The sequence below is a fragment of the Sarcophilus harrisii genome, chromosome 3 (assembly GCF_902635505.1).
Source record: "Sarcophilus harrisii chromosome 3, mSarHar1.11, whole genome shotgun sequence".
Lineage (NCBI taxonomy): Eukaryota > Metazoa > Chordata > Mammalia > Dasyuromorphia > Dasyuridae > Sarcophilus > Sarcophilus harrisii.
Window position 1 is genome coordinate 415,967,774 of NC_045428.1, and position 27,468 is coordinate 415,995,241.

A 27,468-nucleotide genomic window follows, 5' to 3' on the forward strand; every position below is an offset into this window, starting at 1 on the left:
CTGATTATTTGTCAGGGACTCCTTTCAGGCATGAACTGGAATATATGTCTGGTATGATCCCTTCTAACACTGAAAGTATCATTCTTCCATTTTTAGCCCCCTACTGTATTGTAAACTTCTTAAAGACAGAGATAACATCTTCTAAGGGCAGAAAAATTATGCAGTGGGTAGGGTGCTGGGTCTGAAGTCAGGAAAGCCTAAGTTCAAATCTGGCTTCAGACATGCACTAGCTGTATGACCCTGAGAAAGTCATTTAACCCTGTTTGCCTTAGTTTCCTTATTTTTAAAATGAGTTAGAAAAGGAAATGGTGAACCACTCTGGTATCTTTGCCCCAAAAGGAATTATGAAGATTCATGAAGAGTGAATGAAAAATGACTGAACAACAAATATCTTCCTTTGCCTAACATAAGTACAATAAGGGCTTAACAAATGCTTGTTACTGAATCATATTGAAAAGTTATATTTGAAGTTTTTATATTGAATCATATATTCCCACTGACTTGCATAATAATTTCAGAGAAATATTCCAATGGAAAATTACTTTGTCCTATGTAATAATATTCATACCTGTAAATGTTAATTTCACTTCAAGGAGCATCTGTCCTCCTCAGTATTTAATTCTGTGTGCATTTAATTCTTCCATATAACTCCTGCAGGAAAAGTTAATTAAAAGGATAATTAATCAACATGGCCTTTTCAAACATTCATTGATATATGCTAAAATATACCACACAGTTCTCATTACAATAGTAGTTTTCACTGATTTTATGGTAAATGCACATTTGTAAGCAGTCACTGGTTTGGAGCATTGTTTCAGGTTTTCCATAAACTCACAAATTAGAAAGAGACCATGACAAGTATTTTCAGAGTTCATTGAACTATCACTTGAATGATTCCAGTTTCAGATTACTCACTCGGGGTGTCCATCCGGAAATAGAAACAGGACATTCCATTCCTGGATGTCTATAATTATTAGGTTCTTTATAGATATATACATACATAGGTGAAAGTATGCCATCTTGCAATTTCTTCTTTTTCTGCCCTTTGGCCAAAAAGACAGAAACTATTCCATGTTTCACAAGTTTTTTTAAATATTTGAAAGCATGTGTTATGTTTCCTCTAATTCTTCTCTTCTCTAAATGAAATAACCCCAATTCCTACAACCAGTCCTCAAATTTATTCAACAAAATTAAGTGTATATTTGCACTGAGAAATACATAAGGATAAGATAGACTCTTCCCTCAAGAAGTTTATCAACTACATATAAACAAAAATAATGTGGATATAAAGTAGAGTGTGAAATTACGTACTATCGTCATCAACAAGTTATTGTGAAATATAATAGATAGAAAAGATCATTTTGGACTGGAGTGGGCTAAGGATATAGAAAGGCTTAATGGAATAGGTGGGATTACTGGAGATGGGAAGGGAAATATGGATTCTAGTTATAAGAAAGAATGTGAACAAAGCTGTAGAGAAGAATGTATTTGGCAGTTTGGGGGGCAAGTTGTGGGTGTGAATCTGAAGAAAGAATTGTGTGAGATAAAATAGGGAAAATTAAATGAAAATCAAATTTCATATCCTTTACAATCAAGACTGCCTTCCCATGGATGCAGTACAGTTTTTCAATGTTTCTTTAAACATTGTTCACTGGCAGCCTGAACTAATTGTGATGTGACCATTGCAAAGTGTTGTACTTCTATTTCTTTACTGATCTAAATAACCCTCCTCCAAGTCCTTCTTTCATGCATCATTGTGGTGTGGAGGTAACTCTAGGTATTCTAAGATAATGACAGAATGACCATTTTATGCAATTAATAGATTTTGAGCACCAGTATACATTTGGAAAGACTAATCAAAAAAAAGTTTGACCAGTGAAAAAAAGGCGATGACAAGGTAGCAAAGATTCAATCCCAACTACTTTAAAAAAATTATTTATTAAAGTTTGGAGACCCACCATTATAAAATCACACACTTTTGAAGTTGAAAATTAAATTAGATTTTAAAAAAATTAGCATCCATATCATACTCTTAGCTCCTACTAGAATTTTAATTTTATTCAAAGTCATATACACATTAAGATAATCATACATGTATGGATGGATAGATAGAGATTAGCTCAAAATGTCAGTCTGTGGTTTTCATGGTTTTCATAATCTTCCATTCTTCTCTTAAAATCAATCAGTGCAAAAAATAATTTTTTTAGTTTTTTAAAATAATTAACCTTGGACCATATTTTAATAAAAAGCAGTAATTTATTTTTTATCATGGAAGGAGTTAATGATACTATCTATCATTTATTGAAATTTTTGAAGTAAATTCAAATTCATTATCTCATTTGATTAAAAAAAATTTTTAAATCAAACTTCAAAAAAAATTTTAAAACTTCTCACATTAATATAATGCTTTAGTTCCCCTTCCTTCAACAATACAATGAAGTAGGCAAGTGTATTATTATACACCATTTGACAAATGAGGAAATGGAAGCTAAGAGAGGTGTGAGGTATGACTTTGTCTGTTACCGAGTATTTGAAATTAAATTTGAACTGTCTTCTAATTCCATGTTCAACCTCTTATCTTCATTTCTCTTATGGATATATAAACATATAATTATTTTTGTCATCATCCATCCAATAATATAGGCAGTACACTGAGTACAGTACTGAATAGGAATTAGGAAAACCTGAGCTCCAGCCTGGTCTCAGGTATTTAGTAGCTGTGTGTCCTTAAGCAAGAGATTTAATCTCTGCCTGGTGGTTTATTTATTCTGTAAAATAGAAATAATAGTACTTATCTCCCAAATCTATTGTGAATATAAAATGAAATGAAATTTATGAAGTTCTTATATACACATTAACGTGCTATATAAATGTTATTCATTCATATTATTCATAATAAATTGATATATATGTATATGTATATCTAAAAACATTTATATTGATTATGCATTTATTTTAGATTCTTTCAAAAAAAATTTGTATGCCAAATTTTCTCCTTCCCTTCAACTCACTCCCTAATCCATTGAAAAGACAATGATATATCAATCTTATATATACATGTATATGGAACTATGCATAATATATTTCTGTATTAGCTATATTTTTTAAAAGAAAAAAAAAGTGAGAAACTTATGCTCCAATTTGCACTGTGTTCTGTTCTCTCTCCAGAGATGGATAGCATTTTTTTCACTATGACACCTTTGGGAATGCTTTGGGAATGTATTGATCAGAGTAGCCATTTCTTTCACAGTTGATCATCATTACAACAGTGCTGTTACTGTGCACAATGATCTTCTGGTTCTTCTCACTTTACTTTGCATCAGTTCATATAGTTCTTGGCATGTTTTTTCTAAAACTAGTATCTTCATCATTTCTTTTTAAAAATATTTCATTTTCCCCTCAACTACATGCAAAAAAAAAATTTTTAACATTTATTTTTAAACTTTTGAGTTCCAAATTCTCTCTTTCCTTCCTTTTCCCTCCCACCATTGAGAAGACAAGTATGTTATACATATACAGTCATGCAAAACACATTTCCCTGCTAATCATATGAAAGAAAACACAAACAAAAAAAGAGAAAAGAAAAAGAATTTTTTTTAAAAGTATGCCTCAATCTACAACCAGACTTCATGAGTTCTTTCTCTGAATAAGTCTTTCTCATCATAAGTCCTTCAGAATTCTCTTGGATCACTTTATTGCTGAGAATAGCTAAGTCATTCACAGTTGATAATTGTACAATATTGCTATTACTTTGTACAATAGTCTCCTCATTCTGTTTACTTCACTTTCCACCAGTTCATATAAGTAAGTCTTTTCAGGTTTTCTGAGATCCTGCTGAACACTTTTAAAACACAATAGTATTTCACTACAAATCATATGCTACAACTTGTTTAGCCATTGCCCAACTGATGGGCATCCCCTCAATTTTCAATTCTTTACCACTATTAAAACAACTGTTATAAATATTTTTGTATTATGGGTCCATTTCATTTTTTTAATGTTTTTTGGAATAAAGACTTAGAATTGATATTACTTGGTCAAAAAATATGCATGACTTTATAGCCCTTTGGACTTAATTCCAAATTACTTTTCAGAACATTTGAATCAGTATACTACTTCATCAGTAGTACATTAGTATCTCAATTTTCCCACATCTTCTTCCACATTTGTCATTTCCTTTTCTGTCATTTTAGCTATTCTGATAGGTATGGGGTTGGAACTCAGAATTGTTTTAATTTGTATTTCTCTAATCAATAGTGGTTTAGAAGATTTTTATTTGACTATAGATACTTCTGATTAATTCATTGAAAACTACTTGTTCATGTCCTTTGATCATTAATCAACTGAAGAATGAATCTTATTTCTATAAAGTTGATTCCATTTTATGTATTTAAGAAATGAGGTCTTTATCAGAAAAAATTGATATAAATTTTTTTCAGTTATGATTACTATGTATTCCACTCCATCCTATTTTCCTCATCTATCCCACTCTCCCTTTCCTTATACCCTGTTTCTTCTCAAAAGTGTTTTGCTTCTGACTTTTCCCTCTCCCAAGCTGCTCTTCCTTATATCAACTGATTTCTCCTTCTCCCCAGCTACCCACCCCACCTTCTCTTATTTTTATTCCCTTGACCTTTCCTATATAGTAAGTTAAATTTCTATACCCAAATGAGTGTATATTTTATTCCTTCTTTGAGCTAATTTTGATGAAACTAAGGTTTATGTACTCCCCTTTCTCTTATCATTCCTTTCATGGTATAAGTTTTTATGCTTCTTTTATTTCAGATAATTTACTTCATTCTACTTCTCCCTTTCCTCATCTCCCAGTGCATTCCTCCTCTTCACGTGCATTCCTCCTCTTCACACTTTAATTTTATTATTTTAGGTGATCATTCTATCATATTCAACTCCTACCTTCTGTCCATGTATACTCCTTCTAACTGCTCTAATAATGAGAAAATTTTTAGAAATTGCAAGTATCATTTCCCCATGTAAGAATATAAACAGTTTAACCTTATTGAATCTGTCTTGATTTCTTTTTCCTGTTAACCTTTTTATCAGTCTTTTTTATCAGAAATCCTTGAAAGTCATCTATTTCATTAAATATCCATTTATCTCCTTAAGGATAATACTCAGTTTTGCTATAGGTGCTTCTTGGTTGTAATTCTTGCTCTTTTTTCCAGATGAGTGAATTCTAATCCTTTAATGTAAAAACTACTAAATCATATGTTACCTTGATTGTAGCTCCATGATATTTGATTTTTTTTTGGCTGTTTGTGAAAGATAAGACCTAGAAGTTCTGGTATTTGGCTATAATAATTCTGGGAGTTTTCATTTTGGGATCTATTTCAAGAAGTGATGAATTCTTTCAGTTTTGATGTTACTCTCTGGTTCCAGAATATCAGGTCTATTTTCCTTGATAATTTATTGAAAGATGATGTCTAGTCTCTTTTTTAGATCATGGCTTTCACATAGTTCAATAAATCTTAAATTATCTCATTATTTTTATAGCACAATAATAAGTGTTTCATCACAATCATATTCCACAACTTGTTAGCCATTTCCCAATTAATGAGCATATTTTCACTTTATAATTCTTTATCATCACAAAAAAAGAGCTGCACCTACATTTAAAGAAATGATAAAGTTCTTAAGGAGTTATATTTATCATTTCCCCACATAGGAATATAAATAATTTAACTTTATTGAGTTCCTTAGGATCACTCTTTCAAGTATATCTTTTAATGCTTCTCTTGAATCTTTTATTTGAATGTAAAATTTTTATTCAGCTCTGGTCTTTTCATTGGGAATAATCAAGTCTCAGACACTTAATTAGCTGTGTAACCCTGGGCAAGTTATTTAATACTGTTTGTTTTAGTCCCTGATCTGTAAAATAAGCTGGAGAAGGAAATGGCAAACCACTCTAGTATCTTTGCCAAGAAAACACCAAATGGGGTGAAGAATCCAAAATGACTGAAACAAATTATCAGCAATTACAACAATTTCATCAGGAATGTATGAAAGTACTCTATTTCATTAACTAAACATTTTACCCTGCAAGATTATACACATTTCTGCTGGGTAAATTCTAATACTCATTCCTTTGCCTTCCAGTATTCCATATTCCAAGTCCTCCGTTTCTTTAATATATAAACCACGAAATCTTGTGTGATCCTGACTCTGTTTCCATGATATTTGAATTGTTTCTTTTTGACTGCATGAAGTATTTTCTTGTTGGCCTAGTGCTCTAGAATTTGACCATAATATTCCTGCAAGTTAATTTCTATTTTAAACTCTTGATCTAAGATACCAGAAAAGTTTTACTTGATAACTTCTTGAAATATAATGTGTGAGCTCATTCTTTAATCACAAATTTTAGAGATTCCAATAATTCTTTATCTCTTTTAGATCGATTATCCAGACCAGTTAGTTATTTTTCTGATGAAATATTTCACATTCAATTTTTTTCATTCTTTTGAGTTTTTTTGTTGTTCTTGATGTCTTATGAAGTTATTAACTTCCATTTGCCCAATGCTAATTTTTAAGGAGTTACTTTCCTCATTCAGTAAGCTTTTGTACCTCTTTTGCCTTTCTTCCAATTCTGTTTTTAAGGAATTATTTTCTTTCGTATTTTTAATGCTCCTTTACTGAGTTAATTCTCTTTTCATAATTTTCTTGTATTACTCTCATTTATTTTCTGAATTTTTTCTCTACTACTCATCCTAAAAAACAACAACAACAACAACAAACTTTCAGGAATTCCCATTGGGTTTTGATCTAATTAGTATTTTTCTTAGGGTTTTGTTTTGGTTGGAGCTGTTTTCACATTTTTCTCTCTTCTGAGTTTGTCTTGGGTTTCCTTACCACCAGAATAGCTTTTATGCTCAATTTGTTGTTGTTTACTCATTTTTCCAACTTATTTCTTGACTTGGAATTTTATGCTAAAGTTGGGTTCTCTTCACCTAAGAGGAGAAAGCACCCAAGCTTTAGGGTTTTTTTATGCTATTATTTTCAGAGGCAGTTCTAGGGTCTGCAAGTTTGGGTTGTTTCCAATGTTGAAAGAGTTCATCTGGGTTGCCTTTAATTTTGGCTCTGCATCTTTCTTATAAACATACTACTCCTACATTTTCATCCTTGTTTACTTTTTTCTGCTTCTTTTTCCTCTGTTCCACAGCATGCTTTACACTTTTCATGAGTTTTCCTAATTCTTTTCTCTGTTTGAACATAAACTTCACAGTTTCTATTACAATATTCAGAATTCAATATTCTATTCCAATTTTTTTTAATGTGCTATCTTTCCTGTCTTGGAGTTTTATATTGGATTAAAGCAAATATTTGTTATTCATTATATTCCCTATCATATCTCTGCTTCATCCTAATCTTCTGCTCTTACAGCCTTTTAAAAAATCTTTTCATCTCATTTCCTAATCTTTTCATTTCTGTTTTATACATAGAACCCCCTTCTGACATTTCTTTGTATACAATTTGTGTGATATACTACTTCAGATTTTCCTCACTTCGTCTCTGCTCTGTTATCATCCTTTACCACAGCCTTTTTGTTTTTGTCTTTTAAGAAAATCTTTCTTCCCACAAATGTGTATTTCTGGAATCTGAAGGTCACCTCCCAAATCTCACTAAATTTTGATTTCTCAATAGTAACATACCAGCATTAGACAGCAAACCAAATCATTAATAATCATGCTTGGTCCTCTTGCCACCAGTGGTAAATGCATTAATCATCTTCTAACTGACTTTTCCTTATTGTTCCATAAAATGAGCTTCTACCAATAGGACTGTGCATCCTCTTGGTGGAAGCTAATTTATGACTAGTGCCAATGAAAGCTGGCATCAAAATTTCTTGATCCATTTTTTCTATTGATATTTTTCTTTCATGCACATCTTTTTCAACTCCATTTCCCAATTTTATTTCGCATTGTCTGTTCCAAAATGCACACTAAAAGTGCTCATTAGCCCACCTTGCATTTTCATACCTTCAGAATAATATCATTCCTCTCTTTCCCTTTTCTACCCCCAGTTTCATCTCCCAGCATCAAAAGCAACAACAAGCATTTACAAATAAATTGCTTTATGCCAGGCACTGTCCTAAGTCCTGGGATGGAAACAAAGGCAAAACTAGTCCCTGCCTCCAAGCTCATAATCTAATGGGGATAATGTGAACAATTATGGACAAACAAAATATTTATAGGGTAAATTAGAGATAATTGTAGTGGGAAAACATTAAGATTGAGGATTGGGAAAACTTCTTGAAGGTAAGGTTTGAAACTGAGACTCAGAGGAAGCCAGAGAAATCAAAAACCAGAGATGAGGAAGGAAAGAGTTCTAGAAAAGGAGGAAAGTTAATGAAAATCCATTGTCAGGAATGTCTTGGCGAGGAACACCAAAAAGGTAAGGGTCAATGGAATGAATTGGAGTAAATATAAGAAGACTAGATAGGCAGAACAGTAGCAGGTTATGAAGGATTTTAAAAAGTTAAATAAGGCTTTATATTTTTTCCTGGAAGCACTAGGGATTCTTTGGAGTTTTTGGAATAGGGAAGTGATATGGTCAAATCTGTACTTTAGAAAGATCATTTTGATAGCTCAGTGGAGAATGAACTGGAGTAAGGAGAGACTTAAAATATGAAGAATATACAAGCAAGCTACTGAAATCCCATTATTATGAGTCTTCACTTTATTTTTTTAACTTATAGCTTCACTGGCATACTCCACCCTACCTCACAAGCCTGTTGTATAGTAAGTGAATTATTATCATTATCAAAATACATTATTTAAATGTATTATTGACAGTATCATGTCACGTACAAAAGTTATAACTGGGTTCAATTTACAAACCACTTTCCCTATTTCATAGGTGGTACCTAACTAAAATTTGACATTTTAATTTTCAATTTTATTTATATCTATTGCTTTACATAAATTCTGAAAAGATCTCTCCTGACATCGTCATTTCTTGTTAAAAAAAAATAATAAAAAATGTGGTTAAACAGAAACCAAATAACATATTAATCAAGTATGACAGTATCATCCACCTCTATAGTGTCTCACCTCTGCAGAGAAGTAACAAAAGTGTATTCTCTCATTTATTCTCCAGAGACAAATTTCATGGTCCTTATAATTACATAGCAGTTATTTCTTTCTTTCTTTTTTTTTTTGGTCTTTTCATTTACATTTTTATAGTAATTGTGCATATTGTTTTCCTCATTCTGCTTACTTTATTCTACAATAGAATATATAACTCTCCCTATACTTCTGTAAATTCTTTGAAGCTCAGTAATTGTTATTAATACATTATGTTCATTTAACTATTCCTCATTCAATAGCTTTGTACTTTGTTTCTAGTTCTTTGCTACCATAAAAAATTGTTAGGTTTTTAGCCCCTTCTTACCAAGATGGAAGATTATGGGTGTGAAAAATTGTAGTTGCTCAGACTTCCGGAATATGCTAATTAGTTTCATTTAATTGCTTCTTCCTCCAATTTTCTCTCCCCACCCCCCTTCCTAAATCTTTGTTATAAGGGGATGACTTTCTGGTTAGAGAGGAGAAGAAAGATACATTTGGAAATAAAGGTGATATTTTTTAAAAGGTATTAATAAAAGTATTAAAGTACTACAGTAAATATTTTTTATCCAAATCCTAAATGGACTTTGTGATTTAAACATTTCTACAGTTTGTCCAACATGCAAAATATAATATGAATAAAGATTCAATGATCCTTAAAATTTTAATTTTTATCCTTTATTTTAGCATTTGCCATGCCCTTGCCATTCTTTTTATTTTGACTTCTTAAAACATTTATTTAAGGAGTCTCAACTGTAATTTCTCATTCATTGCCATTGTGCCCTTTCTTCCTTTGATGACTATCTGTCCTTTCCAATTTGTTTCAAGCACTAAATTACTTTTATCCCTCCTTTATTTCACTTTTAAAATTTGGGTTCCATCAACATTAAACTTATTTTCTCCTTCATTAGTTTATCTACAGACTCTTTTATTTTTTCTAAAGACTTTATACAAAGCTATTTTGAAACATCTAGTCTTTTTCTTATCAAAAGATCTCTTATTCCTGCTGTTATCTTCTTGGACTACTTAATCATCCCCAGGTCCTTTGCTTGTTTTCCTTTTCCTCCCACCCCAACTCATCATCTTTTCTTCCACCTGCTCCAGGCATTTATTTCTTAGGCTTATAGAATAAAACCCATTTCTCTTATATTATGACCCATTGTTGGACAATCTGCATAAATGTGGCCTTTATTATCACAAAAGATTATACAGTTCTCTTTTATATTGACTTTCTACTCTTTTTCCTTATTTTTTGTATTTACTGGCTTGAGTTGCTACATCTGCCATTCATAGGATCATAAATGATTTAATGCTGGATTAATGAGGTGATTGAGTTCAACTTCCTCCTTTTATAGATGAGGAAACTGAGGACTAGAAAAGTTAAGTGCCTGACCTAATGTCAATGTGGCAGACTTGGAATTTGAACCCAGGAAATAGCTGTAAGGTCCTTTTCAGCTCTAAATTGATGATTTTGTGTTCTTCCGACTAAATTCTGTGCTCTTTCCACTGGACCTCCCAGTCTTCCCAAGTCTCCTTTCTGTCACAAACCACTCACAACACAAATAAAGGCCATTTCATTTTAATAAAAGTCCAGGGAGGTTGGATGAGCATTGTTATTTCCATTTGACAGATAAAGAAAAAGCGAGCCCACCCAGTCACCCACCTACTTCCTCACACAAATAGTGGCAGGGATGAAACTGGCCTCTAGGTCTGCAAACTTCCAAGTCCAGGTCTCTCTATATAGTTATACTATCTATTTGGTGGACCAGGCTGCTACTATAAATTCAATTTGAAGGCTTTTATTAAGCACTTGTAATGTCAATGGCACTATGCTAATTCCTATTTTTAACTTTTAGTGGTTATATGTGTCTCCCCTTATGAAAAGGGAGGATTTTGAGGCTTGAACACACATAAACATCAAAAAATGTTACTAAGAATTGTCATTACTTTAATCACATCATATTAATGCTAGTATTTTTTCCTCAATAATATTTTATTTCCCCAAATACATGTGAAAATGGTTTTCATTATTCATTTCTTAAGATTTTGTGTTCCAAATTTTTTCTTCCTTCCTCTCCTACCTTTCCCTCCCCAAGACAGTAAAAAAAATCAGATATAGTTTAAATAAGTACACACCTTCCAAACATATTTCCATATTTGTCACGTTGGGCAAGAAAAATCAGACCAAAAGCAAAAAACCATGAGAAAGGAAAAGTAGATTAAAAAAAAAAAAAAAAGCAAAAATATTGTGCTTCAATCCATAGTTATCATTATCCAGAGAGAGAACTAATATATTTCACTTTAGCAAATGGCAACCTCACTTTTACGGCCTCCCCTTCCCTTACAGCTTATGGTGCCTTTTCTTTAAGTGCTTCCAATGCTAGGTCAAAGGATTTTAAGAGGCCACCATCAGGATTTGATGGTAGCTTGGCCTTCACCTTTCCCTATCCCATAGAATAACAAAGGGCAAAGAGCAAACATACTAGGCAAGCCCCAGAAAACTGAATAAGATCAAACTCTGAAGGGGCATTTTAGTTTTTCCTCTCTTGCTCTGGTCCTCCATAGGGAGGCCACCCATTGAATTCATAGCCTCTCTAAGTAGTTAAGTTTGAAAGGCACTCTAAAACTGCTTTAGCATTCTAACCATTAATTTTAATTTAGTTTGTTTTATGTAACTGATTCCTGATTAAGAAAAAATGCTCTAACTCCAGTGGAACATTTCAGAAACATCTGGATCAATTTAGAATTTAAAAGAATTATCTCTGAAAACTTATAAAGAATCTTTTTTGAAATAGCACAACTAAAAAAAAAATTAACATATATCTTAAGACTATATTAGAATGATAAAAACAACTCTCCCAATCTGCTTAAATCTTTCCTTAAAATATTTTGACATTTAAGTAGTGGTCTCTAAGACTCAGGAATTACTTTAAAATATTTCATTGTGGCTAATGTTCCTTACTTGGATAACATAACTTTGGATCTTCAAGATCATCTGGTTCTAATCACTTCATTTTTTAGATTTAAAAACTGAAGATCCAAAAGAAATAATTTGTCTAAAACCACAGAAATGACTTTACCTAGATCCAAACCCAGATCTTCTGACATTAAACAATGCTTTTTGCATAAAGAAGATCCTCCAGGAAATATTTCTCCCAATTGCTAAATTTTTATTGCCAAAACTTGACAATGGTCAACTTGTGTTCTGGTTGGTTTTCTAGAGGTCTCTGGACTAGCCTTCATTTCAGCAGAGTAATCACCACAGAATGACCAGGGATAAAGTCCAAATTCTTTATTATCTACTTCACAGTCTAGTTTCCTTGCCCAGGACCCTGGACTAGCTTTCTGGAGGTCTTTTAGACTGGACTTGGTTTCAGTGGCGAAATGGGGAGCCACCAGGAATTGAGTTTGTCCCAGTTTATATGCAGTGTACAGAGTATAAACCAATCATTATATCACTATAAAGAACCATTATTTGTTGTAAGATTAAATCAATCATACTGAACTAGAGAACTATTAATCACCATTAATCACCATGCTAAATTAGAACCATTGTCTCATCATTCCATGAGTTAGCACTTTGTAAGATTCCTTGTTTCAAGGACAGAGTTCTGGCCCATTACAATTACTGGCATGAATTTGCAAGTAACCATGGAACCCATATAAAAACATAAAATATGTAAGCTATTATCACTGCAAAAATAAGTGCACATATAAGAAAGTTCTAGGGGATAGGAACTCAGACATCTTCATATGGCATTGGATCTTTTGGTGCCATTTATGATCTTAAGTCTTTAATTTTTCTTCCTAACTTGCAAATCAATTCTCTTACATTTAGCTAGCTGAATTATCTCATGCAAAGGTGAAGGTACTTAAAGTTTGCAAAAGGAAAGAACTGCATGCTTGCACATTTTAGCAATACTTTTTGATAGAGCTGCAAGAAGTTGCCTGTAAAGAATCCAGAGAACCAAAAAAAACTTTGTTATACTATTCTTGAAAAGTGGTTTTTCCCCAGCTAACAAAAAACATAATTTATAGCCAATATTTATATAGCATTATGTGCCACAGAGTGTTAAGTACTTTACAATTATTTTTCTTTTATCTTAATAACCTTGGAAGGTATTTGTTTTGTGATTTCCATTTTACAGATGGGGAAATAGAGGCAAGAAATTGCCCAGGGTCACACAATTAAGTGTCTGAGGTTGGATTTAAACTCAGGTCTTTCTGACTCCAAACCCAGGAATTTTAGAAGTGATCTGGATTGAAACCAAAACTTCCTAATCTGTAAAATTAGGGAGATGAGCTAAGAGATCTAGTCTGGCCTTCAGTCATATAAAAATCTCAATGGTCCATATAAAATGAAATGGCTTACCCAAGGTCATATAAATGTTAAATCCTATTTAATTATGCCAGAAAAGCATATTTAAGCCTCTAATTCTCTAATTACAGTTGTTCATGGGCAATGAGCAGGTTTGGCCCAGATTTAAAGTAAAATGCCTAAGCAAAGACTTAGAAGGTAGGTTGAAATCTGGCTGAAATATCAACATACTATGTTTTCTTTTTTTTTCCTCTTATGGATAAATACAGTATTACAAAATCTGGCCATTCAAAAGGCTAACAAAAGTTGATCATGATAGTAATAAATGTAAATTTTCTAATAACTTCATTCAGTTATAAATTTAATGATATTCCATAAAAATAATTATCCCTGGTAACAGTGGAAAGGGAACATAGTAAAAGAGCACTGCAACATATATCCAAAAAGGAACTTCAGAGAACAGGAACAAAACATCACAAAAAATACATGATAGGAAAAGATATGCTGGTCATATGTCAAGAGCAAAAGGTGATAGGCAGACAGCCAGTATTCTTTTGGGAGCCTTATGTTAGATGAAATAGAAGAAAGGTTCAGGCACTTTGGGGCAACTTTTTGTGAAATTATGGGTCTCAAAACTTAAAAAGAAAAAGCATATGGTATTTTAGCTGACACCCATTTTTTATCTACTTTTGTTTGTCCTACACTTTCATTAGTGACTTTGAATGTATGGGTAAGCATGTTTTGCTTGTGTCAAACTCATTCAAATATATGGCCTCTCCAATGTCTAAAACTATGCTTAAAGGTGCCATGAGAGTAATAATGATGGAAGGCACAAACACTGAATATTAACACTGCTGAAGTGAGTCTGACAAGGAAGCTAGAGCACTAGAGTAAGAATTGTGGAAAGGAAATTGCACAAATGCACTTAACCATTTTGAGGAAGATTAGATGAAGATGTGCATTTTTTTTTTTTTTTTTTTTTTGGTTTGCTTGAATTGGGTAAGAATTTTCTGAACTCCTAAAGTCACTGCAAAAGAAATATATTTTATAGCATATTTAATACATATCTATTTGGTTGTAACTGTAAAAGTATAGTAAGGAGCCTTCCACTTCAATCTACTTTACTTTTGCCATGCTTAGTGTTTTCCCATCTGTAGAGGTAACATGCTTACTGTCAGCTTACCAAAAGATAGTACTGTTTCTTTCTGGGACAGGTGAAAACCAATTTCTCTCTGGGGATCCTTTTACATCAGGAATAATGACAAATCCTTAAAAAATTCAAATTTAGTACTATCTAAAAGCATCATCTGGATGTCATGAGCATTTTATTGCAATTACTCAATTTTAACAGTTAATCATTACAGATATTATTCCCAAAGGACCCCCAAATCACCATTTGAATAAAAGTTGAAGCATTTCTGGTCTAAGCATTTAGATCCAGGGAACCTTAGGTTTGTAGAAGTGATTTTAAAGTGTAAAAAAACACTTGGCTCTGTTGTTGCTTTTTAAATGTTGAAGGAATTGTTTGTAGATGAATAGTTCCATTTAGAGATTTTCTTAAATCTGTCTTGCCTTTTATATAGTCACCAAAACAAACAAACAAACAAAAAACAAAGCCTGTTCATAGTTTTCAAAGGTCTCCTTCTGAGTAGTTATAGACCTAATGTTCAATGAATTAGTAGTAGCAAATCCTAGAATACAACAGTTTTAAAAAACAAAAACAAAATTGTTCTAAATGTTTTCAATGTTGTATCCTACAGTGTTGGCAGACCATTTTAGCATCTTTTAAATTGTTTTTGAAACAATTCTGAACTAAAAAATCTGGGGAAATGGCTGTTTTAGAAAATATCAAGAAAAATCTGTCATTCAATTTTATGCTAATTGTCTCCTTTGGAAAAACTGGAGACAATTTGAAATGTATGAGATGGTTATTAATGCAGGATGTTATTAGAAACTGAATGTTGACTAATTCAGAAGAAATGAATGAAACTTGGACATTAAAAAAAAAACTGCTTGTCTACAAGAATCTTGCAATTTTCTTCATGTCCCAACTTAACACTACATTGCCTATTTTTCTCAAATAGTAAAAGATTAAAAAGAAAGAAATTATGGGTCTCACAATTTAATGCCTAAATTTAGTCATCACTGCAGTAAACACACAAACCCATGAAATCCAGATATCTAAGTATTTTTGACAATTTAGATGGCTCAATCATTAAAGACATAGGTGCAGACATTTTTAGATGGGGGGAATACAAAGAAAAAAAAATCAAATAATTCATATGTTCAATAAGCTTACATTCTATCAGGCTAAACATCAAAATCATGAAAAGTTAGGAAGGAGGCATCCAGGAGACTTGATTAAGTCCTTATATAAGTGAGCAGAGGTTTAAAGAAAAGTAGGTTGGAGTTAGATTGTAAAGGGCTTTAAATGCCAAGATACCAAAATGGCATGGTCAGACCTGTTTTAAGAAAATTACTATAAATACAAAACTTAATTAGGCATGCCTTTTACCAACATTTCCCAGATGTTGAAACATGAATAGTTTGGTCCCTAACATGTAATTTCTTTTTCTTTTTCCTTCACAGATAACCACATTTTAATAACAGCATTGGTGATTGCCAGCACTACAATTCTGACAATTACAGGAGCAATAGTTTGGTTCCTCTACAAAAGAAATCTCACATCTGGCCTTACAAATACATCATATACAACAGCACCTCAACTTTCTTATAATGATGACTGTATTTTAGTAGATGCAGAAGAAAATGAGTATATTGCCTAATTTCAGTAAGAACTAATAGTTTCAGATGTAGATTCAAAGCAATGTTTTGAACAGTGAACCAAATACAAGCTTCTAAGATAAGAGGGAAAAAGGTTTGTTAAATCACAAAATCATTTTTCTACTTATGTAGCAACTAAAAAATTATCTCTACAGAATGCTGATCATACTGGAAACAATTCTTTGACTTGCAAAAAGAATTTATAGCTTCAAAGCAAAACTAGGTTAAAATTGCAAGAAGTTTTAGAAAGCATCTGATACAGTACCCTAATTTTTCAGATAAGGAAAATGAGAGTGAGGGATGAAATGATTTGCCCAAACTCTCAAAGCCAGTTATTCATTTGAAAAGGGAGATACTTAAGCTACATGTATACCTAAATTGCAGTTTACATAAACACTAAATATTATAATGGTAATAAAATGAAATGTATTATTAAGAAACATACTGGAATTTTCATATCCACATACATATTTTTCTTCAAAGTAGACTCATCATGAGATTTATTTATAGATATGAAATATATAGTTCCTAGACTATTCACTATATACATTCATGGACTACACATCACAGACAACTGTAAAAGGGCTCAAATTTGAACCGAAGGCCTCTGACTCCAAATTCTAAGTTCTTTCCACTAGATCATTTTACAAGTTGTGCAAGAAAATCAAGTCTCATTTACTTAATTACCAAAGTATGTTTTTCTACTCACAATACGGATTGAAATATGGATGAAACCTTAGGGGTCATTCAATTCCTTGTTGCAGATGCAGAAATTCATGCCAAGAGGTTATAAATTGTACTTCACAGTTAAGAAGCAGTCAAAATTTGGATGCAATAGTTATCTCTAAATCTGGTATTATTTCTAATATATCACTGTTCTGAATAGCATTCAGCCGTTTCCAAAAATTTATATTGCATACTATACATGGGGCTTATGTTCCAAAATTTTAAAGAGATGGCAGCATTAGATATCTTCTTTCAAGTGTTCAAGTTATTTACATAACTGTTGAGCAGGTGAATGCTGGAATTCTGTTTATATTTGATTTGGGAATGAAGATATCTGTAAGTCACCGTGCAATTAATAAGAGGTTTACTTTGCCCAAACACAGAAAGGAAACAGTATAACTTAGCTACCCTGGGTAAACCCTTGTCTTTATATGGAAACATGTCAGCATGGAAATATGAAGACTTGCCATCTACTTGGTTGGTCAGAGGGGCTCAAATCTGCATAAAGGGAGAGGGGGCAATCAGGTCCTGGGGGACAGCTTGATCTTTAAGGAAAATTAATTCTTACTATGGGAATTTGGTTGTATCACCCATACCTAAGTTCAGGTCTTCTCCATTATGAAATACATGAATCCCATTTATCCATACTATTTTTTCATCAACATATATAAGCTGACATTTACAATTTAAGCTTCATTTACTCCATTAAATTGCTGCCACCCAACAAATACAGAGAAAGCACTCAACACTGGTCAGTGCTGACAGACAGTTCTGGCAATTCCCTTACTGATTGAAAGTTTGTACTGAGAAAAAAAGCCTATGTAGTCTACTAAAGTGGAAAAGAGAAAGGAAAAATTTTGTCTACTGACATGGTTCATTACCGTGGTGATTTGTCCACTGTAGCTTCTTGGACCACAGCTTATGACATCAAGGAGAAATAAGAAAAAAAGAAAAAACCTGGACCTGCAGTTTCACTATTAATATTCAACCCAACCAGAACCTTGCATTAAAAGATTCTGAACCTGAAATCAATGATCTTCAAAATGTCTGTGTACATGTAGTATATGTGTGTGTAGAAATATATATTTATTTCAAAAACTGAACCATCTTCTATTGCCAGAATATACTCCATCTCCATCTCCCAGAATTCATGCATATATATATATAAAAAAAATAGGAAAGGACCATGACGATGTAGTCTAACTCCCTCAATTTATACAATTGTTGTCATCATTGCTCAGCTGTTTCAGTTGTGTCTCGACTCCATGACCCCAATTGGAGTTTTTATGTCAGATATTGAGATAGTTTGCATTTTCTTCTGTAGCTCATTTTACAAATGAGTTTTTCCAAATCATTAAATATACAGAAGTAGAAAGTAATATTGAAATAATAAAAATAAAGTTCACGAACCCCAAATTAAAATTAATATATTGTTTATAATTTTGCTTCTGGCATCAAAAACATTCATTACTCATGTTTCATCAAAAATGATGGCACTAATTTATTGAATTCAACAATCTAAAATGAAGTGAAATTCAGAGGTAAAATAACTTCTCCAAGGTTACAGGCACATTTAAAATAGTCTGAAAAGTCGAACTCTGGTCCTTTTGACTGAAAATCCAGCACTTTCCACCATACCATTAACTTCCTCTAACTTTCTGTAATAGGTTTTTTCTTTTCTTTGTACTATAACTGTTTACATACTCTATCCAGCCCCTCTCTCTTAAGCAGAATGTATGATAAAGACTTTTTTTGTATCCTCAGTATTAGTTTATATTAAGGTATTTAAATGAGTTTGTTGAATTTAATTGAAATCAATGACTAACCCAAGTCAGAGGGAGGGGCTAACATTATCTTGCACATTAGCCTATCAACTATATAATACAATAAATGACTAACTTTAATTCAGACCTTTGCTTCCATGCATAGAGATATGTTTTTAGAATGGAAATATTACCTGAGAGACTTTTGGAAAAAAGTTTTGCAGAAACAGACTTAGTGTTTGAATAATAACACAAGGTGTCCCTATAGTCTTAGGGCTGTTTCAAGTTATTAAAGCTTGATGACAAGTTTTGGATGTTTGTTTTTTGTTTTTTTTTTTGGATAAAACTTAAAATTGCACTAAGCCTTTTGGGACATCCTATAAGCATTTTATAATTATATTCAGTTCAGGAATATAACCCTATGCTAGAATTATACTTGTATAATTCTACTCCAGAACTCAAAACTAATAGCTAAAAAGATTCCTTTTCTCTTAAAATAATAAAGAAACATTAAATACATAAAACCTGAAAGTTTAAAAAAAAAAGAAGACAACAAATATCAATTATATATACATCATATTTATTTATTATAGAAATGACAACACTAAAAAACACATTGATAACCAGTGTTTTAATTGTGAATATGGGATCTAAAAAACTTTAATTAACAACTTAATTAAGATTGCAATAATTTTGGTAAGTTGCATTTCTGCAGAGAATTTTGAAATAAAATTTAGAGTTGTAATATTCCTGAATGGAATATCTGCATACCACATATATCAAATACAGATTTCAAATCAAAACATAATAATTCCATCATTTAAACATTTAAGTCCTCGTAATCTTTTATTGCTGTTTAAGTGAATTAAGAGTTTAAATTTGTTTTAGAAACCTAATATTACAGCTTTTCATAAAGTTTCACTTGCTTACTGTTTTTTTAAACACTGGAATTGATTATCAAAATGAGACTGCAACTTAAGGAAGTTTAAACAGAAAAATATCATCCTGTTTCCTGCCCATCCCTCCCTTCCCATCTTCAAAAGTATCCAATCTCTTTACTATCAAGGGATAAAATTGAAATTGTATAATCTTCCATAAATAATCTGACTACAGTAATCAGAACACAAAATGAGGGGAGGAGAATTAAATACTTGAAACAAAGCTAATACTTTCCCACTCACCTCAAGGAAAAAAAAAAAAAAAAATCAACATGAACCTGCCAGTCTATGAACATATTATTTTCACTGGCCATGTTTTAGGGCATAACAGTGTAGGTTGAAGTCAGCAACATTTGAAATAAAAGTAGTAATATTCAATGTACTTTTAATAAGCATCCCCTCCCTCCCAAATTAATTGTTATTTTATTATCAATTGTTTGCAGCTCATTCGTCTCACATGATGTTAGGCCATGTCAAATGTTCTATTATGGTCTCCATCTTCTTCAGATTCATCTTCAGAGGCTGTTGAAAGAACAATAACAGAATAAAAACATGACCAAGAAATAAAATGGTTATAAGAGAACAATGTCTGGGGGGAAAAAATTGAGTTTTAGATCACAATTTGGTTAAAAATTGCCAAAATGAGGATCAAGGATATCATCTTAAAGACACTTAACAGAAAATTTAATCTGTTACAATTCTAAGAAAAAAGCACCTCACAAGAATGGATGATGCAGACAATGGGTAACTCATTAGTTTATGAACACTAATAAATTTAAAGTCACTGAAGCTGTCACTAACTATGCAATGCCAATATATTTGTTCAATTTATTTAAAATAATCAATTAAGTTCACTATAAACATAGCTTGAGTTAAAAATGTCAAAAAAAAAAAAAAAGTGACCTTTTCTTGGAACTATTCTATTCCATTTATTTCTATTATATTGAAAGAAAGACTACTAAAAATTCAGGATGTGATTTTTACCAAGAAGCAATGAAATAATCATTATGAAGTTACATAAGGATATCTTAGGGTTTCTTTAGGAAATTGAATGAATCAATCATGAAAGGAGTTATAAAAGATTGAGTTTTAAGTACAACTCTGACACTAATTGGCTATGTAACCAGTAGAGAAAAAAACCTCACAATCTTTTCCAAGGTTGGTTTTCTTATTTAGAAAGAAGAATATTTATACTACTTACCTAATGAGTTGTTGTGAGGAAAAGTGCACTGCAAATCCTAAAGCACTATGTTCTTAAAGATTGTAGATTGGATTACCAAGTTGGGGGGGTAGGGGAGAGGGAGAAGGTACTGCCAATTTCAAAGGACTTTCCAATTTTCTTTTCCAATTTTTCTCTTTAAATATAATAAAGAGTAATATTTATCTTTTTTTTAAAGAATATCCAATCAAAATTAAATCCATTTAAAACAACATAAGGGGAGAGAGGAGAGTGTGTGCAATATTTAATTATTATAATGGACCATATACTATTATGTGTTTCTTGTTTATTCATTCCTACTAGAAATTCCTTTCAAAGAGAATTAAATTTGAAAAATTAATGAAAATCTAAATTACCACTTTATATCCCAATCTCTTCACTTGCACTTCATTCAACCAAGAATTTATAACTCCCAGCTGTGAGACTACTTATAACTCTAAAATGACAAAGAAATGCCTTTTTTATGGATAAGTAATATGTTATTGTAATATTGTCAACACAACCAAATCCATAAGGAAGAAAAATTCAATGTTTACCTATCTTGAGGAACACATCTTTTCTCCCCTTTATTCTTGTTCTTAAAGGAAATTAAAAACTGAAACAAGTAAACCAAATTTGTACTTTTATAAAAATGAGTTCTATAACTCATCTTCCCTTCCATTTATTCTCTGTTGTTTTTAAAGGAGATGGATATGGGGACTAATATTCTTTAAATGCTAAATAGAATGTATTACAGGAGGTCTGAGGACCAAAAACCCAAAACAAAATGAAATGAAACAAAACAAAACAATCAAAAGACAATCCAATTATCAGCCCAATAAGCAATCAACATTAGAAAGCACATATAGCATAAGACACCTATGTTCTTTTTCATAAAAACTTACTAGTTACTGAATTTGAACCATGAAATTCTTAATCATTCTAATAAATTCTCCTAGATAACTATACTGTCTTCATTAAGACTGTTAAATAATGTAATTTTTAAAATAAACACTGTTTAAAAATATTGCCAATTCTTAAAAATAGAAATCTGCTGATAAAATTCAGATCATTAAAAAAGTGCCTTAGAATTACAAAGTACACCCCTAGAGTTTGAATGCCCTGCTATGTGCAACATGCATGATTCAGATGTGATTTAGTCGATGTGAAAAGGATAGGAATCATCTAAACAATATGGTGGCAGAAACTTTTGAGGGGAAAGGAGGCAGAAGAATACATGGAAAAACAGGGTTCAAAGACATGACATTTTCATATAGATGATAAATTACTACCTTAAGGCTTATACAGTATCTTAAAATTTACATATTTTTAAATGTAATTATATAAATTTAATAAATGTCTGATTTAAAAAGAAAACATTGAATCATTTACTGTTTTAGTCCCACTTAAAGATTGAAACTAATTGATTCAAGGCATGTTAGGGTTTCTTAACTTCCCATTAAATGAACAGTCCACTGACCATAATCAGTCCCACCCCTCAATTTTTTCAACAATTTAGTTTCTCTAAATTTCTATCCCGTTCCCCCCACAATTCTGTGTTAACAAAATCATATGTCAGTCAAAATGACATTAAAGCTAATACAGCACATGCCTTCAAAAAAAGAGGAACAGTGGTAGGTTTTGTTCAATGGGTTTAATTTGCAATAATAAATTTAACAAGTCTGGGGAGGGGAAATGTCACCTACTTTCAAGATCTTCCATATGTGCCTGAAGAGTTCTTGCAAGGTTAATAAACTAGAAACAATGCAGAAAGAAATAGAGTAGTTTAAATGTTGTATATGGATCTACAGAATAAGTATAGGTGGTTTATCGTACTTAACACAAAGTTAAATATCATTTTAAGCCCATAAAAAGCTAGCTGCTGGGGCTTTATGCTAATCAATTAAAACACATAATTTAAGGGCAGTATTTGAAATATGTGCATGTATATACATGCTATTAACAATAATCTACTTTTTCAGGAAATTTTTTATTTAATACTAGGTTGCTGCTCTCATTGTTTGCCACAAAGAAAAACAGCCACGACATTCCTTAAATAGAAATAGATTATTCCATTCAATGGTACTCATTCTTTGCACTGAAGCAAATTACTTCAAAATTTAATCCCAATTTTGAAAACTCTTTAACCTGGGGACTACATCAATTTAGAGATATATTACAAAGAGACAACTGGATTTCACATTAAAAAGAAAAACAAAAAATTCACAAACCTAATTTTCTGTCTAAATTTGATGTAACAGTCTAAGAAAATTGAAGATTTAAGTTCAATTCTATGCTAAAAATAGTATTGACTTTGAAAAAATTTTCTTAATCACATTTATGTACTTAGTAGGTTAAGGGACAGATTTAATATAAAAAAAAAAAACCATCATTTAATTTTGTTTTAAGAAGAAAAACCATTTTATAATTTGATCAGATTAGTAGAGTAGGAATTCCATGATTTCTAGAAAACATGTGGTCAGGAAATTTTAATTCCTTTTCTGTGGTATCTTAATAATTTCTTATTATTGTTAATTATTTTTTATTTACCAATAGATGGGCATAACATTAAGTGCTAACAAAATGAAGAACTTACATAAAATGATCTGATCATTTCACAGACATTTTTCAATCTTTTTTCACCATGATTTGTTAATAGAATAAAGTATTGAGTATTGAACTGCATTTACACAATAGCTTCCAAAAAAATAAAAAATAAAACACATATACATACTATAAACTACATTAGAGAACCTTCCTAGTTCTATATAATAAGGAACAGAATTAAATGCAAAATAAATTATTCAGGCACTATATGAGCATTTAGGCAAATATATTTCCAAATGTTGTCCAGTAACATATAAAATCTAAAGACTAGCCAAAATAGACAAATCCATAATGGTGATGTGTAATCATCCACCCCACTCCACCCATTCCCAAAAAAAGACCAAGACTTGCTTTGGTATGATGGTGAATAAAGTACCATCTATGATAAATATTACGTGATGGGATATAGGTTCAAGTAGTTTTTAAGAACATATGGAAAACAATTCATGTGTCCAATAAAAATCAAATAGCCCAGAATTAATAGTAAGTTGGAAGTATAAAAATAAAATGGATGATGAAAGGCAAAATTAACTTGATAAAACTATGCCATTCATTACTTCACCAAAAAACAGCCTAATCTGGCTCTAACAAGGGTAACTGCAGCAAAGTTAGAAGTGAACTTGGTAAAAATATCAAACTAGCTTAGAACTTATGTCAAAGGATGTTTAAAAACAAATGAGGAAATTATCCTGCACATAAGCTCAGAACCTGAAAAGAAACATTACATCAAATCCTAAATAAAAATCTTGATACTGAACAGTACTTCAAAATAAGTTCACTTTACTAGAATTTTTGCTAGTAACTTTACTACAGTTTATTTCTAAATAATTGTCATGAGACCTCTACCTTCATGACCTAAAATAGAGAGATATTGAATATTGGGGGAGGAAAGGGGGGAGGGGACATAGGGGCATGACTTACAAGTGAGTGGAGAGCTGGTATTTTTCATCTATCTTCAAAGATTAATCAAAAATTAAGCACTGAGAAACTCAGAATTTAGAATCATCTAATCTAACTCCCTTTAAAACAACTGTTTTTCAATAACAACAAAATCTACCTTCAACAAAAGTTGAAAATGTTTCAATACAAATATATATCAGAAAAAAATTTTTTTTTCTATACTGGAGTTAATTTATAGCATAATCAAATAACTTTTTGAATATTTTCAAAATTAAAATAGAAATAAGCTTACTAAAAAAAGTGCCTTCAGGTTTTTAAATTTTGGAAGTTATATTTTAAATTTCCATGCTATGATAAAATTTGTTACAGAAGAAACATTCTACTTCTTATGTTAACAATTCTATCTAGAGTTGCCATGATTCAAAGTGAAATCATTCTAAAAAATAATCCTTATTTCCCTATCCTTGAAAATGTTTTCAAGAATAGAATATGGGATACTGGATAGAAAATAGTAAATGTCTTTAAAAAAAAATTAAGGACTTTCACTTTTAAAATCTTTTAGTAACCATTAAAAAAAATAGTACTCCTAAAACAATTTATATATTTATAAATGATTTCTTCTCAAAGCTAAACTACTGATTCAGCCTATTCTCCCATCCCCACCTCAATATTACTTACTCGGACACGTGTGCTAGCTTCACTCGCAGTTCCCAGCATATCAGAAAAGCTTTGTTCACATAAATGCAACAACACAACCAGGTACAGGCCCGAGCTGATAAACTCATACTCTGCCTTCAGTTGAAAGGAAAAAATATGAGAGAAAAAATAAATCAGAAAAGCAGACTCAAGATATGGATATACAGTGACTCAGTTCCCTGATAAACAGAAGAAAAACACCCATATAAATTAGGTGCCATAGTAGAGAATAAGGCTTAAACTTTTTTTAAAAAAATTCAGAAAAACCTTCTCATCAAAACACCATGCCATCTGTTACATAGGAAAGATGTTTATTTAGGCATATTAAAAGAAAAAAAAAATTATTTAAAAGAAATGAGGGAAAGGACTTTTAAATCATCTAAAATGGTACAGAAGTTTATTTTCTACAAATCTCAGAAGAAAATATTCTAAAATTTTGTTTCCTTAGCTATAACTTAAACTCACATAACTGAAAAAAGATTTAGATAACTAAAATTTTCCATTATGTAAAAAACTACGTATCTTTAAAAGGTTAGTATGGTAACTAATAGACTAGCTTACTTAGAATATTTATCAAAATCTATCTGGCTTTTGCATTATGCAAGGCCAGTTAACATATCTGAACTTTAAACTACATATTTACCAAAAACGCCAGCAGTTTCTTAATATGCTAAGAAATTTTTAATCACTTCTCTAATTCTAAAAGTTAATTATTCCTCTAATATTAATAACATTAGCCTAGGTAGAATCCATCTTCTACAAAGGATGTAAAGAGGAAAATAATGAAACAATTCTATTCATGTACATTTTAAACATCTTGCATATCTAATCATGGATTATGATAGATAATGGATAATGAAGAAGTTTACCAAATCACTAAAATCAAAATTCACCAACCTAATCAAGGCCAGGAAGACAGACAAATGATTATTACACCTTAGCACTTAACATCTGCTTTAATAAGACTACTGCTAATATAGGGAGCCGAAGCCTTCTCAAAAAAGAAATGTTTTAAAGGGCCCAAATCTCCAAGTCTCACTCAAAAGTTAATGTTGGAATGGACTATTAATAATCAGGAGGCCTATTCCTATAATTCTATTCAACTCACATTCTCTGAGGCAAAAAAAAAAAAAAAAAAAAAAAAGCCTTTTGGCAAAAGGCCAAAATGGGCCCTTGGGATAAAAATAATTCTTCACTATTAGTACAAAAGGCATTTTTCTAGCAAAATAGGATAGAGATAGGTTTTGTTTTTATTAGAAAATTTCATTTTCAGCAAGGAAAAATTAGAGGAAATATATCTGTCACTCGTGTCACCTTTGAACCTATAAGAATAATACTAGCCTACATAATGACTTATGGAGAAGCTACCATATCACAAAAGTAAATATAGCAAATAAATACTTTTAAGGTACCTAATTACTAATGAATAGGCTTGACTAGGGAGCCATGTGAGAGATTAGTTCTTTTGTCGAGAAGTTCTAATGAGAAATACCAGAATAAATCAACTATGTTATGTCAAAAATAAGCTTTGATCTAACCTTTATTCTTGATCTTCAAGCATATAGAAATTCCCTAAACTGTTTTTAAAATTTTGTTTCATTATCAATAATAATCAAGATTGTTGGAAACTAATTTTTAATCTCTTATATACAAAATCAAGGGGGTAAGAGAAGAAAAGAGAATTAAAGTGAATGCAATTGAAAAAAAATCAGCATTAACTTAACCATTAAGAAATCATTTATATCCTTTATGGGGAACAGTTAAATGGGAATTCAAAATGTGAAAGGAAAGGCAATGAGAGGAAACAACGCTTAAAATATATTTCTCTACTCCTTTTCTAAGAGAAACTAAAGCAAAATGCAATCAAATCTCCACCCAAACTGATGGCAAATTCTATTCTTATAGGAAAAGAGGGAAAATGCTTGAAATTGGTCAATACTATTCACAACAGGCAGCTGGAATCAGAATAATCCTGGTAAAAGACAGGGGGGAAAATTGCATGACTGAGAAACTTTTTCAAACTTTTAATTTGTAAAAAGTTTTTTAAGCCTCATAAATACAAAATTAATGACTTGACTAGTGTTTTACCTTTTAGCTTAAAAACTTAAAGATAAAGGCAGAAGAGAAAAGTCAGACCATAAGTTCTGAAATAACTCCCAAAATGATGAAAAGCAGTATTTAGAAAATAGTGTTTTGTTTTGTTTTTTAATGCAGGATCCTGATTATGATCAAATTGATTTCCTCAAAAGTTGTCCTCTAAGCACAGAACAGACACTTACCAAATTAGGCAAAATATACTAACTTGTTCATTTGCATGAGCCCTATGAAGTTCATGAATATCAAAATCCTCTAGGTTAAGCTGTAACTTTTCTTTACACAGTTCGCAGGTGGTTACAGCTTCCAATGACGAACCTAGTAGAAATGAAATTCAAAGTTAGATTTTATTTTCATATATTTCCAC

The 27,468-nt window shown here is 31.4% G+C and overlaps 2 protein-coding genes across 7 annotated transcripts in view; one reads left to right on the top strand and one right to left on the bottom strand.

The window, feature by feature from the left end:
* Positions 1 to 17,949, top strand: part of LOC100913237 (CD302 antigen) — a 176,982-nt gene extending 159,033 nt beyond the window's left edge. For both annotated transcript variants that reach the window (XM_023499237.2, XM_012544758.3), the window contains one exon: positions 15,985 to 17,949. In XM_023499237.2, the coding sequence (XP_023355005.1) occupies positions 15,985 to 16,181 (197 nt within the window). In that variant the 3' untranslated portion in view covers positions 16,182 to 17,949. The remainder of the gene's footprint in view (positions 1 to 15,984) is intronic.
* Positions 17,950 to 19,227: 1,278 nt separating this feature from the next.
* MARCHF7 (membrane associated ring-CH-type finger 7) overlaps positions 19,228 to 27,468 on the bottom strand; it is a 47,004-nt gene continuing 38,763 nt past the window's right edge. For 4 of the 5 annotated variants that reach the window (XM_031960591.1, XM_003763890.4, XM_012544756.3 and 1 more), the window contains 4 exons: positions 27,310 to 27,419; positions 24,990 to 25,103; positions 22,511 to 22,559; positions 19,228 to 20,128 (listed from right to left, as the gene is read on the bottom strand). In XM_031960591.1, the coding sequence (XP_031816451.1) occupies positions 20,070 to 20,128; positions 22,511 to 22,559; positions 24,990 to 25,103; positions 27,310 to 27,419 (332 nt within the window). In that variant the 3' untranslated portion in view covers positions 19,228 to 20,069. The remainder of the gene's footprint in view (positions 20,129 to 22,510; positions 22,560 to 24,989; positions 25,104 to 27,309; positions 27,420 to 27,468) is intronic. The other variant, XM_031960590.1, reaches the window with a different exon arrangement.